Source organism: Enoplosus armatus, chromosome 7 (assembly GCF_043641665.1).
Source record: "Enoplosus armatus isolate fEnoArm2 chromosome 7, fEnoArm2.hap1, whole genome shotgun sequence".
Lineage (NCBI taxonomy): Eukaryota > Metazoa > Chordata > Actinopteri > Centrarchiformes > Enoplosidae > Enoplosus > Enoplosus armatus.
Window position 1 is genome coordinate 5,106,127 of NC_092186.1, and position 19,777 is coordinate 5,125,903.

The window sequence follows — 19,777 nt, forward strand, 5'->3', positions numbered from 1 at the left end:
TGTAAACGGGGACATTCACGCACTCGCGCATTCTCCACTTTGCACTAAGATGTGTATAATAAGTAAGAACTGAAGTGACCGAAGGACCACCTGACACTCCTGCAGGGACTCCCGAGGAGCCCGTGCACCCCGCTTTGGGAAGCTCTGCAGCAGCCCATCTCGCGCGCGCACACGGCTCAGCCTCCTCCCGCTAAGCCCCGCCCCCAGATGAAGCCCTTCAGTAAAGAAGGGAGATGGTAGTAAACTGTCTGAAACTTTGAGAGAGAGACAGAGAGAGAGAGGGGGGCTGTTTATCCACGCTTTGGTGTGATATCACATCGACTTACGTCCACAGGCTGTTTCCCTAAGAAGAACGGGACGGTGTGAATGTCCCGCCGAGAGAGGAACGACTTTGATATCCGCATCCACCGGAGCGACTTCAACTTCTACCAAGTTTTACTTGGGCATTTTCTGGAGACGCTGCGTGGTACGTCCGCTCCTTTACAAGGCTAACTCTTTGAATAGCCTGTTTTTTTTTTTTTTTAGAAGAGTATAGCTTAGCAAAAGGCTGTCACTGTACACTGTGTCTGTGGATAAAATAATTATATCATCCAGCTAGCTGTGTGTACTTAAACCGCCATTAAATCCAGCTGAACATCTGTCTCTTGAATCCGTTGACATCTCTCCTTCTTGAAGCTTCGGGCTATTAGCTAACAGTTACTCGTGTTGGTAGCAACTTCTCCGCCGTCATGTTTCATGAGGAAAAACTGGAAATAAACATGAGACACAGGTAGAGAGTGTGTGCCCAGTGCTTACAGGGGTACTCCCCCCAGTTAGAGACCAGCGTGACACTGTGTGTGTGTGTGTGTGTGTGTGTGTGTGTGTGCTCTCTGTGGCAGTCCAGGTGCTCCTGCGGGATGAAACGTGACTGGCCGTGGAGCCGTGCGTGTAATATTTTAGATAAAAAACAAAACAATAAACTAATAAGTCAACAGGAATCAAGGCGGTGGGAATTGCCTGTTAATTGCTGTGTATTTGTGAGCACTAACGTCAGTCAGTGTTGCTGTGACGGAGGATAACGTGGTTGGTGATTGTCCTGGACCCTGGAGAAACAATAGATGAATAGACTTATTTAGCACCTGTTAATAATGTTAACTATCTGATGTGTTGCACTAAGGAATTGACAGTAACCATAGATTATTGAGTTTTTAATAAAAGGGGAAGAAACATTTGAATTCTAAATACAGCCAATCAATTGTATTGAATATAGAGCTGGAGCTAACAATGCATATAAATGAATAAAGTCAGCTAATTGTTTCTCGATTAATCAACTAATCATTTTAGCTCTAATTCAAAAAATTGTACTAATACTACTAATAAGTATGACTACTGCACACTGGCTTTATTATTTGTTTCATTGTTGACTCAGTTGGCAAAGGTGCACAGGTATCAGGGTCTAAACTCGGTCCAGGGTGTTTGTAGCGCATCATACCTCATGGTGTTTCTGCGTACTGAAGTGCGTGTTGTCTGGACAAGTTCTCTAGCTCTGTTAGAAATAAAGACTGTGAGCACACATTCACACACACCGAAAGAGGAGGAGAGCCCATTTAAGATCATTCACCAGGTCACATGACCACATGAATGTCTAGAGGACTTACGAAGCAAACTGGTGTCAGATCATGTATGTATCAGTACGTAACACAGACGCTGCCCCGGCCCTTTGTGGTGCTGCTCTCGTCGCGTATGGCTTTGTGATTACGGGAACACAGTATATGCCCTCAGGACGTAACAACCCTCAACTCCAGTGTACGCATACGTGATGACACAGATATAAGCCAGGCCTTTAACATTGAGGAGACCGCAAGTATGCTGCTTGGTTTCAGTAATGTGCTGTACGTACAGTCTGGGGTCTGCATGTTCTGATGTGCTTTCCAGATCTTCTTTGCGTGAAAATAGTTGCTCGGCTTAGACGGTCAGGGTTGAGCAGAAGTCACATGAGGTGGTTTGAGTTGTTGCTGCAACAAAACCACCACCGTGACACGGAGCTTTTGGAGTAAAACCTGCACACTTGACCCAAAACAGCTTCGAGAAGGGAAAGCTTTGCTGCCCTAGATGTAACGCTAACAGTTTCCTTTAACACACTGTTATAACAATCTTTCTATGTGATGTATTGATATGATAAGAACAATTTTCACATCTTACAGTCTTCAACCCCAGTCTTAACCAACAGAGTAAGACACTGCTTTCTTTCAGTCTTGAATGTTGCTTTCCTTTGATCTGGTCTTTGCTTCACAGAAGGTATTGCAGCACAGTTAACCTTCGTTCAGTCAGTGAGGAGATGAAGGTCAAGGAGGGGCATAAATCAAACAGAGGGCACTGGCTCTCCTTGACTAGCTGAAAGTGTAGTATTTGTCATGATCTTCCAAAATGACTCCCCAGCCCCTGCTGCTGCCACACAGTGAAAGGCCCTTTTGTCCTGTGCAAGCTGCTTGCAGAACGATGCACCTTAGTGCTCTCTTTGTGCATCACTTCCCATACACCCTCTATGGTTCACCACAAGTCAGATAGGTGCACATCTGCTACTTCCACGTGGTGCTCGACTAGTCCCAGACGCTGTCTTTAAACTGTGAACGAGTGCAATTCCTGTCGCAGGAGCTTCACCACATGGGTTTGACATTCGACAAAAGTTACAGTTACAGTTTTGTTGTCATAAATAAATGGCTCAAATAAACAGATTTCAGAGAAGTAGTTTGCATAACTTAGTCTGGGGACCATCAATGATATCTTTCTCTCTGATGTCTTTCCACTTTGCTTTAAAGCCTTTTGAAGTCAAGCCAAGAAAATCGAACAAACTGGAATATCTTCTTTTTGCAAATTGCAAATCAAGAATTGCTGACCTGCATATCCAACCCGTCCAATGGTAGAATGATAGAATTGTGCTTAAATGGTAAACGTCGACATGATACCTATCAGCGCTGGAGCCAATAAATGTTGCAGATGTATCGGTATTCGTGTTATATATGTCGACCGGCAAACAACGACGTGACTAATGACGTTGGCCGCCCAAAGCTTGTTAACCTATATGTCACAACTGGAACTGAAGTGATATAACAGTTACTTTTCAGTGCCCTCCCACACAGATATACCCTCATTGTCAGTCACACCAAAAATTCACTAGAAGAATAAATAACACTTTTGGTCAAATAAGTACAAAAGGCAAAACAAACAGAAGATTTATTTACTGATTTCTTTTATTTTTTTAGGTTGGTCAAGAGGAACTCTGTTGAGTGTGTAAAAATGTTGGACATCCTTATCATATAACAGTACACAGACTTTTTGCCCCATCACGGTGGTCAGTGTTTGATTACTAAAGTTAAAGCTTCAGGTGAGGTCATGCTGATTAGCGTGGTGGTACTAAGCTGCTTACTCAGGACCCCACTGGAGCATCCAGTGTTTCCTGACTCTGTCCATTAAAGTGCGTTAATAACCTGTGGCATGTTCCCAAAGTGTTTCACACCCAGCAGGCCAGTCAGCAGTCCCACACCCCTCACTCACTCTGACCGACCATTGGGCACGGGAAGGTGTGTGCAGCGCGGCCCTTTTGAAGCGTGCATGACCCCCAATTAACCCTCCCGGATTAATCCCCTGCTCTCCAAACTGCTGCTCCTCTTGTCTCATCTCATCACTCCTACTGGGTATATTAAGCAGAGCCCAGTTCCCTGCTGTTTGTCCGTGCTTAGCACAACCTGGTTGACTTTCTCTGCTTTTGTGCACTTTGCAGCTGGGGCGTGAAGCTGACTTCCTGTAGACTGCTTCGTACAGAGAGGGACACCTTTGTGAAAAGCAGGAGAAAGGCCTGTTCATCCTCATACTGGAAGCTGCAAGATCAAAATGGCTAGAAGATCCCCCATTCCCTTGTTACTTCTTGCTATATGCTGCCTGGCATCTGCAGGTAAGTTTCTCTCACTGCTTAGCTAATAGAGTTATCAGATATACAAGACTTTGTTTGTTTACATCCATACAAATCATTACATTCTTATTGGTAGGAGCCAAAGTCAAACCCATGCAACCCCGGTGTCAGGAATAAATGATATTGACTATGCACCAAGCCTTGCAGTGCTGTTTTTGTCAGACAATCACACTCTGGGATTTTCCACTAGACAGTGCTTGTCAGATTCGTGAGCAAGTGGGATTTACATTTAAGAAAGCGCTGACAAGTTCAATCTCAGAATGCAAACGCTCAGCAGGATCTGTCAGATTGATTGAGAATGAAGACAGAAGTCATTTATAGCCGTTAAACTGGCAAACCGAAGACACACAGAGAGAATAACCAAGTCAACTGCTACAAAGGTGAACACAGGAAATGTATTTATGTCATCAGTGTGTCATATCAGTTAACGTAAGGCTCTGGATGATGTCACTTACTGCCACAACCCAACCCATGTGAACATTTTCTAATTGATGAGAACCTCTCACCCTGAGGAATGTCACTTCTGACCTTTTATACTGAGCAACAGTTTCCGAGAGTGCTGAGACTCGTATCTGTGACACCTTATCGCTGACTTTACTTTGTCACAGTCACCTCTATCTTCTTAAGATTGCTCTCCTTGTTCCTGTACATTGCTGAGATTGTTTTCTGACTGCAGGAGGCAATGACTGACTTCGTTCTCACTGTGCAAAGGCAAAAAGGAAAAATGATTCATGAAATAACCGAACCTAATAATAGTCCTCATAAAAACTGATGTCAAATGTGTTACTCCTTTGTTGATTTATATCATTAAATAGTGATTCAACTCACTTTATTATAGCTCATAAAATCACTGCTTCCAACAACTGGTATAGGACTATCAGAGCTCTGGAAACATCCTCTGCCACTCAGTGGGTTGTCCTTAGGCACAGTGGTGCTTTGAGCTAACGGCTAACATCAGCATACTAACATGCTGTCAATGACAATGCCAACATGCTGATGTTTAGCAGGTATAATGTTTCTCCTGTTCATCACTGGCTTAGTTTAGCATGTTTGCATCCCAGCATTTGCTAATTAGCACCAAAAACATCAGCTGAGTCCCAATTCTGTCCAGTGCTTCAGTTCTGAACAGGTTTTGAGTATGTAGTATGTTCACTATAGATAAGAGACAACATTAAGTACACTAAAAAAAGTCAGCATACCTATTAAAACATATATTTTGGGATGTGCTGTAGATAAACATTGTTTTCCCATAGTGCAATGCACTAAGAAAATTGAGGTGTTTGACTCATAGCTGCAAAAAAACAAAATGAATTGTAGATAGTGGTGAGACAGCTCCAGGAAAATCTCATAAAACAAAACCAAAAACATTTGAAAAAACATTTTAGTTAAATTAGCAGAAGCACTTAAAAGTTGCAGTTTGATTGATGCCCAAAGGTGCAAGTATTATAGTATTTCCTGTTAGTATAAAACAGTAGTATGTTGAGTTCTTGTATACTAACTGCAAGTTCTCAGTTCTCTATAGAGATTAGTATAAGCATATACTGTAGACAATTATAGTATGGACTTGGGAAGCTGAGACCAAAACCAAAGTATTGATCCAATTTTGGTGGCACTAGATGAAAAGTCAGAGGATCACCAAAGTCACACTTCATCCTTGGAACAAAAATATTGCATCTAATTGAAAATTACCATTCAAATTTATTTTTTTCCAACAGTAGTGGCACAGTTATTAAAAAATGCTTATTTATTCCTTACTTGATTTAATTTTTGATTTCTTATGGCAGAAATGTTGATAGTGAGAAGTTGGGTTGTGGTCTTATCTGTACTGGCTGGAAGTGGGTGGAGTTTCAAGTTGTTGTGGACTTGGTCACTTGATGTAATTAGAAGAACTGTCACTGCAGTAATGTCTGCATTGGCTTCAAAATGCAGCGGCGGTTTTTCGTTGACCAAAATATTCAATTTACTGACCTATGTCTGACATTCAGCCCCACAGTTTGATGAAAAATCTGTCAAGTTGGCAACAATCTAGCGCGAACCACACTGAGAATCTAGTGTACATTCCTTTTTCAGATTGTGAGATGTGCTGTTTACAGAGGCTGGTTTCTCAATGTACGACTTTGGACCTGAACTCCCTCCGGCTTTAATCTGCAACATCCCGTGTTGTTTTTCCGTGGTAGCGCAGGAATAATTACCCAGTAGGAGGCACGCTACATAGCTAGCGCTCCCAAAAAACGTGTGGTTCGCGTTTTTTTCATGCTTTCAGTGTAATTGCCACCATAGGTTATTATTTCAAATAGTTCTCTGGAGGCTTGAACCTCAGAGAGAGCTGACTTTTTGACTCAAACAATAGCAGTGTAGTCAGTATGTTCTGTGGGTAGAGCAAACATAATTTCTCCCACAATGCCAGGATCTCCAACACAATGAAGTCACGTATGAAGTTTTCCTCTAAATTCTTCCTCGTACGGCATGGCGCATTGTTGTACTGTGTCACAAGGGACGGATAATTACAGTTAGACAACAAAATGCCCTTTCCTCCAAAGTCCACTGGCAGCAAGTGCACTCAATGATTTATGGACAATTCTTCAGATGCTCTTGAGTTATCCAAACAGTTAACAGGTAAAACACAGTCCAATAAACACATTTTCAAGATTAATAGAAATTCTTCCACCTCCATTTGGCTAAATTAACTTATTTTTCTCAGTGGTGAGCTTATCATTTTTTTGTACACCACCACTTCAGCTTATCTTTCACCTCTCTCTCTTCCTCTGTCTATTTCTATCATCTCGCAGCATCTGTGTAAACAGTCACATCTGCCCTCTAAACTTGTCAGGAGAGCTCTTGCGTAATGTTTAGATTAGTCTGCGATGAGTCTTCGTAATGCAATCCAGGATCTGGGCCTCCCATAACTCTTAAAAGTCCGACTGAGAGCACCTTGACGTCCATATTTCAAGTCTATGCTCTGCTGCTTCGCTCTATTTTCTGCTGTTTATAACTTTTTCTCCCCCCAAATCCTTACTACCATTTTGTGGTTGCCTCTCCTCAGCTCCTCGGTTATTTGTGAAGGATATATCGTGGACATTTGGGCTGAGTTTGGGTTTCGTCGTGAAATTGAGTCTTGCAGGAGCCATGCCAGATATTAATTTGAGGCACTTGCCAGAAAGACCTCTGACTGGACGGCGGTTATCCTGGAGGCACAACGCCGGGCCGGTGGCGCACTGAAAAACACATTGATTGCGGAAGTACTTTCTCCTCCTCTTATAGCCTTCCTGATTTTACTTATGGGGTGGCTTGATGAATGATGGAGCTATTAGTGCGAGTCTGTCCTCAGCTATTCATTGTGGAACCACATAGTCTTACAATGGGATTGCTAAATAAAACAATCACTGGGAAAAGGAATTGAATTGTGCTCATATTCACAGTCCATACGTACAGTAAAGTAAACAACTTTCTTTCTGTCTGCATTTTTGTATACTCTTGGCAGGCAAGTGTCACTGTGATGCCAAAAGTGGTTGTAATGCCCCCCCCCCAACAGTTGAGCGAAAGGTTGTTTTTATATCCACTATGCTTTCTTAGGGCCAGCAAGAGAGGGGACTGCCAAAATGCATTGTGCAACCACTGTAATCTGAGAGGTGGGGTCGCCAGGGGGAGGAGAAAGAGTCAGGCGCAGGCGTGGGTCGTCTGCTCCAAATCGACACACTCCACACACGGCGCAGCGTGCCAAACCTTGAGAGTCCCTTCCAGCACGCTAAACCAGATGTTGCCCTGTGATTCATGCGAGGAGCCGGAGCAGCGCGGCACAGAGGCAGTGTGCTGCTAGGCAGAGTGGCTGGGATGTTTACATAGCAACGGGAGTCCCGTGTGTGTCTAATTACGGGTTCTGCTCTCCCCCGCGGTGAGGCCTTTATCTTAACAGTGCTGTCAAGGAGGAGGCAGCCGTTCTATTATATATTTTATTGAATAAAGGTCACCCCGGTATTACCCAGTTTAATTAAAAGCAGCGTGTAAGTGAGATTGTGGGATATGTACTTTGATTTACTCACTATTACTCTCCGAACCTGAATGGACTTCAGCAGACAGGTCTTTACCGATGGACTCATATCTTCGTCCAGGTCCATCATATCTTGGCAGCCTCCCGTTAAGAGGACGCTTACGCAAATCTGCAGGAGTAAACTGAATCCCGCCCCCTTCCCTCTCTCTCCCTTTCTGTCCCTCTCTCTCCATATTTCCAGTAAGCAGGCGTGTAAATAATTTCGGTCAAAGCCAGTAATAGGAGACAGCTGGGGTGATCGTGCGTTTTCCATTGTGTTTCACAGCCCAATGAAAAAAGAAAGCCACTGGAGCTGGGGGAGAGTAAAAGAGTGTGACTTCATTGAAGAAAGAGAGAGTAATTGTAAAAAAGTGGACTCCCTCTATTCCAATAACCTTCAGAAGCGGTGAGAAAAAATCAGTTGTGCTATCACACCGTAATAGTTGAGGTGTAGTTTTTTTTTTTTAGCAATAACCAGTGTGAGTTTATTACAAATTTAGTTGCCTAATCATTTGCAAAGGTGCCAACTTCAGAGTGCATCACTTTCTATCTGCAAAAAAACCCAAAGTCCTAATATGGGATTCTTGCTGAAGGCTTCCAGGTGGTGTCTTTCATCAGACCAGCCCCTCCTGGGGCCTCACCTTCCCCCACTCCATTTCCACCAGATGAGTCCTGCTGAAAGACCATGTCCCAAGTTTGGAATGGTCCTTTGGAAAACAGGAGTGTCTATCCAGAAAAATGACAGAAGGCCCTTTACTTTGTCCTAAATAACAGATATTTGGGTTAGAACACACACACACACACTTGGAAGTGCTCTCCTTTTCCACTTGTTTTTCAAAATTTGATTTCAGATACCTAATAGAGACAGCAGTTGTGGTTGAGGTTGTTAATACAATAACAATTAGAAGTGGTATACCCTTTACACTGCAATAGGCTGTTATGGTAGCTGGAATATACCCTACTCTTGTCATTATTTGAAGCATCTGTATAACAAAAAACAATCAAAACAGTAAACCAAAAGAGTGTTTTGCATGTTGCTTCATCACATTCACTCTGTGCTTGATTGCCCAGTTCTTAACCTGCTGATTAGCACAGAATCCAATAGGTTCACATTTCAAACAATACAAATGCACTTTGAAAACATCAACAAAAATAGACAATAGCATCTATAATTCTACCTTACATTATAAATATTACATTTCCATAAGACATAAGATTAGTGTCAGAGTACAGAATCTGGCTATTCATCTTATTATTCATCACACTTTACTTTTGCTAACTGTCCATTAAAGAGGCCCCCCCAGCGTCCTTTGTGCATGTTAACACACGAGGCAGCATGGCATTTGACAAGTCATTCTTCTTTTTCTTTGCCCTCCCTTTCCTGAAGATGAAGAACCTCCCGGAGGAATGTAGTAGTCCCTTCCAGCTTGGCCTTTCTCACCTCTCTGGCTCCTTCACACTGGGTTCACACACTGGCACAAAGGTCCAGCATTGTTTCACTCTCGGCTTTCTGTTGATGGCAACCTGCTGCTCCTCGCTATTATCACATCTGAGTGATGTTTTTTTTGTGTGTGTAAAATATCACAGGATCAAAGAAATCTTTTTGGGCTGCTATTTGATTGATGTGCTTGGTATTATTGATTCAGGAAAATCCTTTCCTCATGCCCCTAACATACTTTATTCAGGACATATGGGTATGGAAGGGTGTGTTTGTCTGTGTGTGTCAATTTGGATTAGATTAGAATGGATACGGCTAAATATGCCTCTCCTCGATACCCAAAAACAATATCATTGTGATCCAGATCATCCAGTTGAGACATGACGTGGATGAAATGCGGCGTAATAAACTTTCTAATGAAAGTGCATCATAACTCACAGTATATATGTGGACATGTTTTCAAACCTCTTTACATTCTGTCGGCTTTTAGAATTTCCGGACCTAAAGATAAAGTAACTCAACAAGCGTCCTTCAAGCTTTCAACTGACCTTTTGCCCCAGCCCGGTCCGACGTATTGATTTTCCATCACTGCTGGTGGATGACACGAAATACTGTACGTTGAGGATTTCGGACAAGGCAGATGATCCGACACAAATGAAATGAGGCTGATATCAAGTAGGACAAGACAAGTGACCCAAGGGCACAGCTCCCTGCATCCCCTACTGGGTTTGGATCTTTGTGAATATAGATGTGCTGCTCCCGAACTCCCACCCAGGCTGCTGCCAGAGAACATGGCTTTTGCAGGCCTCTATGATTGATGAGCGAGATGCCCTTGGAGCAGCAGGACAGACATTTCTCTCCATTGCCCCGTTTAACCAGAAAAGACACTTCTGCTCAGGTACTTTTGGTACTGCTGAGTAGTGCAATGTGCAGAGTGAGCTGATGGCTGATCCAGTTCACTTATGGTGTCTCAACACAGTCATGTCTGGTTAAAACCTTCCAACATAACCACTGTACAATTATGCCACCACACTGTTGGTGCTACTGCAGCATTTTACACACTTTCTGTCATTAGCAACCAAGCCTTCACTGGTTTTCCTTCTGCTCAGGATGTGGCAGTAATTAATTTGTATCTAATAAAGAATTATGAAGAAACATATTTCATTTAATATATTGTTAGCTAGTTGGCTACATCTGTAGTGTTAAGTTTATAGTCTTAATTGTACTGGTTTGTTTACTGACACTGGACCAGTATAAGGTTCTTAGTTGGGTAGCATTTCTACTACTTTTTTTGATACATGAACAGCCAGTTTTTGTTTCAGGACTGCGCTGACAACTTTTTTGGTCTTTGATATTATAAGTCCAGACAGCACATGTCAGCACCCATCAGTAAAGACATACAGTGGTAACACAGCCAGTAAAGTCTTTAGTCATATGCACACATGCTCGGTCTCTCCCAGCTGTCTCACTTTACACAGTGGCTCCTGTGTTCCTCTGGGACTTAGCCTTGTCATCCATCTCTTCAAAGCTCTCTGATTTATGTCTGCGTTTAGAGGTAGAGAGAAATGTACCCACTTCCATCTCCTGCGCTTGCCTGTGGCTTCGCATGATGCTCATAATTGGTCAAGTATTTTTTTCCCAACTAATGCTGATGGTTTACCAACAGGTGCCCACTTCATCTGTCAGGGCTGATGAATAATAACCAGGCGCACTGTCAGTAACAGAAAAGTGTTTTCACTACCTTCCATTGAACATAACATATGAACTACTGTATCTTTACCTTCTACCATTGCTTGTGAAAAACAGGGGTAAGGAAACAAAGCAGACATTTAGCAATTCATATCACAGCAGACATATACCAGCAGAAAGTATACCCCCCTGCCCCCACAAACACACAATTCTATAGTTCCAGTTTGATTTAACCACTAAAATCTCTCTTTGTGATGAGCATTTTTGCCCTGGGTTTTGCCTCTCAGGCAACTCACAAGCTGTCCTTCACGTTAATAATGTCTTGAAAAGCTACAATTGAACACCAATCAAAGACAAACATGAGTATACCTTCAGTGCTTTAATAATGAAGCAATTTATATGGCATTTGTAATTGGTAGTCTGTCTCTAGGGATGTCAATGTAATGAAAACCTGACTTTTCCTTAAACACCACCATGAGGTTTACGTTTGTGGTTTTAACTCAACAACTACTGGATGGATTGCCATGAAATCTGGTACAGATATTCATGTTTCCCTTAGGATACATTGTAGTAACTTTGATCCTTTTAACTTTTCAAATGTTGTTATACTAACACGCTAAACTAAGATGTGGTAATATGGTAAACATACCTGCTCAACTTCAGCATGTTAGCACTGTCATTGTGAGCATGTCAGCATTTAGCTCAAAGCAGCGCTGTGCCTAAGTACAGCCTCACAGAGCATGGCTTTAGACTCTGTGTAGTGGTACTCTTGTTTTTGCTATACTATCATTATAATGGAAAGTAGCCATTACTAGATTGATATACGTATATATGTATATAAATGCAGGAAATTATTGTGCGGCCTTCCAAACCTACGCCCTTGCAAATGAGAGAGATGCATTTTTATTGGCACTATGTTTTCGTCGTATTTCCTTTGTATTCAGTGCCTTCCCTGTTCCTGAAGTTTTTACATTCACAGAGATGGATTTTATTGTCTGAACACCTGTTAACACACTTAAGAACAGAATAAAAGCTTTTCCTGCATATCCATACTTGCGTCTGCACCACATCTCCCACATAGATAAAATATAATCCAATGAAACTCCTGTCTTTTACCACTTTTTTCAGTGATATGCCAGCTGACAAGATTATGGTAGATGAATACCAATAAAGAGTGTTTCGGTGATATTGAGTTTCAGACAGGTTTGCGGGATATCTGACTTCAGATTTCACACTTTGATAGGGGAGTTTACGACTTCCCTAATGGAGTTCAGGCTCACCCCTGCCCTCCTCCCTTCATCCCATTCCAGCTTCCTCCTCTTATGCCTCCAATTTTACAGTCCAGAGATAAATCCTTTTCATAGGCAGGCCAATGAAGTGAACTTACACTACCCTTATGAAAGGCTTTACTCACTTCCTGTAGTGGTGGCTCAAGGTTCAGGGGTGAGTGGGCCGCACTAATGTCAACACTGCCGAGCTAGTGATTCTTTAGTCCAAAGCCCCTTAGGAAAACAAAAGCGGGCAGAATATTACGTTCCCTAAACTGGTTTGCGTGGCTCATGGTCCATGGGAATCATGTCCCGCAGTAAAAAAAAAAGGAGACCAGAGGATTCATTTAATCCTGTAGTTCATATGGGAACTGGGATATCTCAGGAAGGGATATATTGAAGAAGATATATTGAAACAATGAGGCCCGTTTGTGCTACTTTGTATTTATTGTAATTAAATTGGCCTTATATATCTTTGGATTATTTAACAAGTATATTCAAAATACATTAAGTTTTATTATTGTCATGTTATTATTATGACATTGTTTTATGAAGCTTGTATTGACATGTGTGAGGTAATCTTCACTGCTTTGACTTTCTTATGCATCTAAAGAAACACAATTAGCCTGCTTGCTGAAGGATACTGGGAACTAGACATGTGAGGATGTGTATACACATACAGGGGGAAGGTTTGTTTATCTTCGGAAATGGCTTTGTGGGAAATATCAGATTTGTCCCTAACTGGCACACAGACTGACATCACTTCCTGTACCCAAATGTTGGCTCAGTGCCACCGTGTGGAAGGCAACAAAGTGCATTCTCTGAAAACAGAGGCGTTTATCTCGAGTAAGATAGGAGAGGACTGTATTGGTAAGTGCACCTAGCAGGGAGGGTCCTACTTTTGTAGTCTTTCAGTTTGACATGTTAAGAGAAATTTCCAGTTTTATGTCCCGAATTAAGTATGTTTAAACTTGGGAGTTCGACCAGAACTTTGAAACTGACTGAAGCTTTGATGATACAGCATAAAAGATGGATACAAGTTTAAGTAATTTATGCTAGACGTTTTCCCAGTTCCAGCTTTCTTGTGAGGACTTTCCTTTGTCTTATGTGATAGTAAACTGAATATTTTTAGGTTTTGGATAATGTGTGATAGTATGACATCAGCCTACATGAGGGTAAAGTAATCACTTCGTAATGTTAGTGCTCATGTGGATATATTCAGGGACAGTACAAACACAGAACACTTTGAAGCATTACAAATTATTACAGCATTGTTTCTGTTCTGACTCCAGGCCTCCTAAAAGTCCTACTCAGATTCCCCCAAATTATTTTAATTCTTGTCTTATCCAATTTCACTGATGTTTTTGCAATTGTTTTTAATATGTGGTTGGATTTGTTACTTTAAAATAACTGGTTTAGAGAGATCATTTTCAAGAACTGCAAGACAACCAGTAGTCTGCATAATGTCAATTTACAAAATGATTGGTTTCTTTCCTTAAAATACGATGTGGTTGCACTTTGAAAAAGCTTGAGGTCTGGTGAAAGATGTGAAAAAGAAAACACTTTAAATCACCTTCATTTTAACATGTGTTGTAATAGTCGGGAATCCAACATATCTATAAGAAATATTAGTACATAAATCATAAACAAAGTTATAGTCCAAAATGGGCCTGCCAAAAAAATGTGAAAAGTGTATAGTGACATCATGGCCTCAACCTCACACTGTGTAAATATATCAAAAGTGAGTATTTATACAGTCTCTCCTTAATTTAAGTTGACTATGTTCACTTCCTGTCTTACCTCTAAGACTATCACAATCAAGCCTAAATACATTATAGGCAATGTAAAATAATAAAATGACAGAATTCATATCTTTTTTACAGAAAATAAATTGCCCATGCACATGGTCCTGCAATGCAGTGTTAGAATCAGTTTGTGTATATTTAGTGCTAATCCCCCAAAAAGGCATAACTGAAGAAATAAAGATTTAACTGGGGGTGACGAGGAGAAAAAGGTGCATGTCACAAGTCTTTCAAGTTCATGTCCTTTACCTCTTGTATAGAATGATACACTGTGGTCATGAACCGTGCAAGGGTGGACCACTGACAAAAAATGTAACTGGTGCTTACTAAAATAAGCTGTTATCTCGAGAAATTAAATATACATACACATTGCATTGTGAAGTGAATGGGAGTTACAATTTTGTCACAATGTGTGCTGCAGTGATGTTTCAATACTACGTATGGAACGCAACCTAATTTATCACTTTCACTGCTGAAACCACAGACACGTCTAAAACTGTTACATGTGGTTTTTAAACCTGTGACATTTGACGTAGTTGCCAGTCCTGATACGTGCCACTTTGAAAGCCTCATTTTCTTTTTACAGTTAGTGAAGTCTGCTTATTCCAATGAAGACAAGAGCAAATTTTAAGGCACCTTTTAGTTTAGTTTAGTAGAGCTTTCCAGAGCTAATCTGCAGGATTCTGGATAGAGGCCGACAACAAGCATCTTTTGACGGATGCCATTGGCTAAATAAAGTCTAGATCAGTATCTGATCCTGTGTGTGTTTGCTGCAGGTATGCCAGCTGTCACAAAGGCCCTGTTACAACACAGTGACATCTCCTAATGCACAGTGTTGTGTGCGTGTGAACCACAGAGCACAACAAGCTTCTGGAGAATCAGTGGGTGGTACCCAGTCTACTTCAGATAGTTTGAACTGTTTCATTTGAGTTTCAGATCTTTCTCCTGTTGAAACAGTGTCACAACTTTCAGCATGCAAAGCTGAAAGGGCAGATTTTAATCTGTGTGAGTGTTGAATCACCACAAGGCATTTTTTGAGACTCTAAACTAGTGAAGTAATCAACTTCACACTGCACTCCCTTTGGGTCCTCAGCAATACACCTACAAAGTGTGAAGTCGATAGGGTGAACGGAAGAAATGCAAAGGGCAGTCATACAGACAGACAGACAGACAGACTGACAGGGATTCCTTCCTTTATAATTAGATGATGCTGATACAGCACCACCTATTGGCCAAATGACGTGTCTGCAATGCCACAAAGGGTTCAAGAGATATGACATTTTTTGTAATATAAGCCCTGCCCACAGCAGAGGTTCAGTACCAAATTTGGTGGTGGATTACTCAAAATTTGCAGGAGGTGTAGCGAACTGATTTGGACAAAATTCAAAATCGCCAAAAATTGCAATGCAAATGGACTTCTATAGATAGATTCGTCTGGACCCACGGAATCCAGTAAAAAAATAATTTCGGTGTAAAAATTACAGGCCAAAGCGTAAAGTTTGTGGTTATAGCGCCACCATCTGGCCAAATTGCACCAACTTTGACACTTCACTCTCTTTGGTTCTCAGCAATACAACCGCTCAGAGAAAATCAGACAGAAAGACGGAGATTCCTTCCTTTATAGTTAGGTTAATAAAATACTACAGTACAAAAAACAGATATTTACAGACATTCAGAGCCTACTTTCCAATTTTGAAATACTATTTTAAACTTTGTATACAGTAGTTACACTCTTACTTAACCATTCAAACAATAGTTTCAGTTATATGAATTGTGAATGTGACTTGACCTCACAGCAGGACAGGGGGGCGGTGGGATTGGGGCGATGATGAGATGTTGATGTTGAGTCTGTTTGGCCGGATCGGGATCTGGCTGTCTTGTCCATGTTAGCTTTTGGTCCTAAAGCCTCATCTGTTGCTGATTTTGTCTGACTCAGAGAGTCCTATGAGAACTAGGGTCCCCCTCCATGAATGTTAACAAATGGGTAGGTAGACCTCCCCTGCCTTTTATTGTACTGTGTACTGTGAGGCTGCAGCGTCAGTGTGTATAATTAAGACATAAGATCATTCATCTTTATGCAACGTATAGAGTCTCAGATGTTACGGATGAGATTTTGCCGGATGTTGGAGAAATGAAGCATCACACCACTTTATTCCACTGTTTTCAAAATGAATGTTAGGCCCAACCAGTGCACTGCAATTACCCTGCTCCTCTTCTAGTAATAGATAATTGTAATTTGGTGAGGTTTGAAGATATTAGTTTGTAGCTTACCACAATACAGTTGTACAGTAAGTTTACAACAATAATTTCATACTGAGGTACCAAAACACTGTGGTAAGCTGCAAGCTACAAAGGGGTCTAGATGGACACAACGGACATATAACAGGATATAGTTAGGGTTACACTCTCTGCCATTCATCTTTTATACAGTTGCTGGTCTCATCTCTCTGAAGGCATTTTGATAACTTTTAGAGATTACTGTTACAGCTGGAGTTTCAGATTTACCATCAGATTTTGCTGTATCTGTTGGGTTAAGGCGGTATTTGTGGTATAGTCTGCAGAATGTCTGGTGGGCCCAGACTGGACTTGTTTTTCAGGCAGGTTGAACAACAGTTTCTCTCATTCCTCTTCTGTGGGTGTTTGGCCTGGCTAGCTAAAAGGCACTAGTAGCAGCTGGACAGGACATACTCTGTACTCCACCGATGACCGAGGAAAAATGGCTGGACAGGAGGGGAGACAGAGGCGTGGGGAGAAAGGCAGAAAGACAAAGTGACAGAGGACACAAAGCTGGACCAATAGTTGCAAGGGTTTTTTTTCTCCTTTAAAACTTTTTTTCTGTCCACGGAGGTTGTACGCGGATGGTGATAGCATATGTGATGGGACTAGAACTCAGTTTCTAGATAGACCAACTGAATGAGTGATGTGAGTGAAGGCATTTGTCTGCTGTTAAGTAGCATTTTAAAGGTTTATAGATCATTTTATAGGCTCAAAGACGGACATAGTGAAACTACTGTATGTCCGTATAGCTTGTGATTGAGTCATTTGCATTGAATGATTTGTGTGAGATCTAACATCTCTGATCTAATAAAATAAACATGAATGGTTCATTTGAAAGCACTAATTGATTTCCTGTAATTCAAAATGATAATTTGATAAAAGACACAGTATATAAAAAAAAAAAAGTCTAAATCCCCAATAATTCCCCCTACAAGCTGCAGTGTTCTACACCCCACAATCATGACGTGATGGATGGATTGACAAAATATTTATGACTTTTCTACTCTTACTGAATTGCTGCTATAATCAATATTTTTCTATTAACCATGGATCAGATGACTATAGGGTAATGTGAAAGGGGTTGAATTGGAGTAGAGGAGGCTCTTATAGAGAACTTGTCCTAAGACAAGATGAATGACCACTGGATTGACATTGTACACAGTCTAATTGTGCCCTCCAGTTCATGGAGTGTTCAAAATACAAAGGGTTCATCCTCTGAGAAGCATGAATGTGCTCAGTAAATTTGCAGCCTGCCTCTTAAGATTTTGATATTTCCTGTGTACAAGTGGAAATTTTGGCCTGATGATGGCACTAGAGGAATTGGGATCATCCAAAACTCATCCTCTGGGGACCATGACCATGCACTGTGGATTTTTATGACCATCCAAGCATTAGTTGTGGAGATACCTTGACTTAAGTGTTAGTCATGGACAACATTTAGCCCAGTGGTGCAGATGAAAGGTCAGAGAGGTCTCCAAAATTGAATCTTATTCTGGGGACAATGAATATCTTTGAAAAGTTTCATAAAAGCCTAGCTGGTATTTGTTGACATTTCTTTCTCTGGATCAAAGTATTAAACAGTCTGACTGATATTACATTTCTTAGGCTGAAACAATACCATAAAACTTTGAATGTCTTGCTTTTCTATCAGCCCTTTTTCTATTGTATTTTTAAGCCATTTTAAAAGATCAGATCATTGCCCAACATGTATTGTAATGTTTTGGCAGTCTCCCAGAAGGAACTACGTTTTTCTTTGTTTGTCTGGCAGTTGTTTGTTATTCTCCGTGTGTGAGGGGAAAAAGTGAGTTGGAGTGCCCTCAGACACGTTTGTGGGAGTGAGGTTTGATGACATGGTTAGAGAGGGAATAGGCTGTGGTCCTTTGGGAGGAAAAGGGGGGGTGGGGTAGGCGGGAGTTGAAATATTGATGCACTGCAGGTTTTTGCCATTAAGCCGTGTCCTTTTATCACTATAGCAAGACTTTTGCCATGTTTTAATATATGTAGGCTCCCAATAAGTGTTTCAAAGATAACCTCTCTGAGAGTCAGCACAAAGTCCAGGTTGAGACATCTGTCAAGGGCTTGGGGTTTGTCTCAAGAGACAAATATGGTAACAATAAAGCCTCTGTTTTTCTCACAACAAGGAGAGGGGAGCTATGCCATACATGGTCTCTGGCTTTATGATGAGCTAACATTGGCTTATGGGACGGCACGGAAAGAGAAAACAATAGCTATGTGTTTTTGTGCAAAACAAAAAGTTTTCCCCCTAGCTGTACCCCACTGCTGAGGTACCGTGTTTTTGGAGTCAATTTAACATTGTTATCTAGCTGTCTTTCACTCAGACTTTAATGATTTCCAAATGTTCCATCTGATTGCTATTGGAAACCTTTGCGTGTTTAGCGTGATGTGTTTGAAATGTGAGCGGGCCTTGGCTGGCACAAGGCTGTGGGGTAAAACAGAAGGTCTGACCCCGAGAAAGAAAAAGAAACCTAGCCACAGATGTTGTCACAGTATACATGACTCTCTAATGGAAAAGAGCTGTTTGGTACCTCACTCCAACCTCAGCGCTGTGTTTCTGTGCCACCCTGACTTCATGTGAGGTGGGTGTATTCTTGTGTATGTGCAAGTTACACCTTGAGTGAGGTTTAGGACACATAAAGGAAGTCCCACATCATGCAAGAACAAATGTGGATGTTGAGTGCTATCCTGTAAACACAAGTGAATGTGTGTTTAAGTCAAGTAGTCCAGACGTTCACTGAACTGTTCATTACAGCTCACTGTCTGGTAGACAAAACACCGTCCTCGGGCTTCAGTGTCCTTACACCCTGCTGAGTGCTGCTTTGCTTGATTGATCGGGCTCAGTCACTGTTTTTCATAGTCAAGGCTGCTGTGAGCGTAAAAGAGAGCTAATAAACCTCCATTCTTATCCCTTTGTCCTAACTTTTTAGTTCGGGTTGTTAATTTTCCCATCGTCAATACAATTTTTGAAAACAAGTTGTAGTTATTATAAGAAAGGTAATTTATTCATTTCTTCTTAATAAGCAATCAATTCAAAAGAACCAGAGTTATCATCTTCATTTGAGGAGCGGGCTCTTAACGTCACAGCCCAGTCAAACTTGTAGTTTTCAGCCTCAACCGACGCTGACTCAAGTGGCATCACTTGAGGACATTTATCAGACTTCGTGCAGCTTCCTCTGGAGCCACGAAAGGCTTCAACCACCTTTTTCACATAGGCAGCCGTAGCTGCAGAAATCCCCGACACCTGTAAACAGACTTTGTGTATTAACAGGCATCGATTCAATTAAAATGAATGCATCTATCTACCAGTGA

At 41.4% G+C, this 19,777-nt stretch overlaps 1 protein-coding gene across 1 annotated transcript in view; it reads left to right on the plus strand.

The window, feature by feature from the left end:
* The first annotated feature begins 406 nt into the window (after positions 1-406).
* Positions 407-19,777, plus strand: part of tgfbr3 (transforming growth factor, beta receptor III) — a 60,770-nt gene continuing 41,399 nt past the window's right edge. Inside the window, exons 1-2 of the mRNA XM_070909005.1 lie at positions 407-466; positions 3,761-3,931. Of these exons, the coding sequence (XP_070765106.1) occupies positions 3,871-3,931 (61 nt within the window). The 5' untranslated portion in view covers positions 407-466; positions 3,761-3,870. The remainder of the gene's footprint in view (positions 467-3,760; positions 3,932-19,777) is intronic.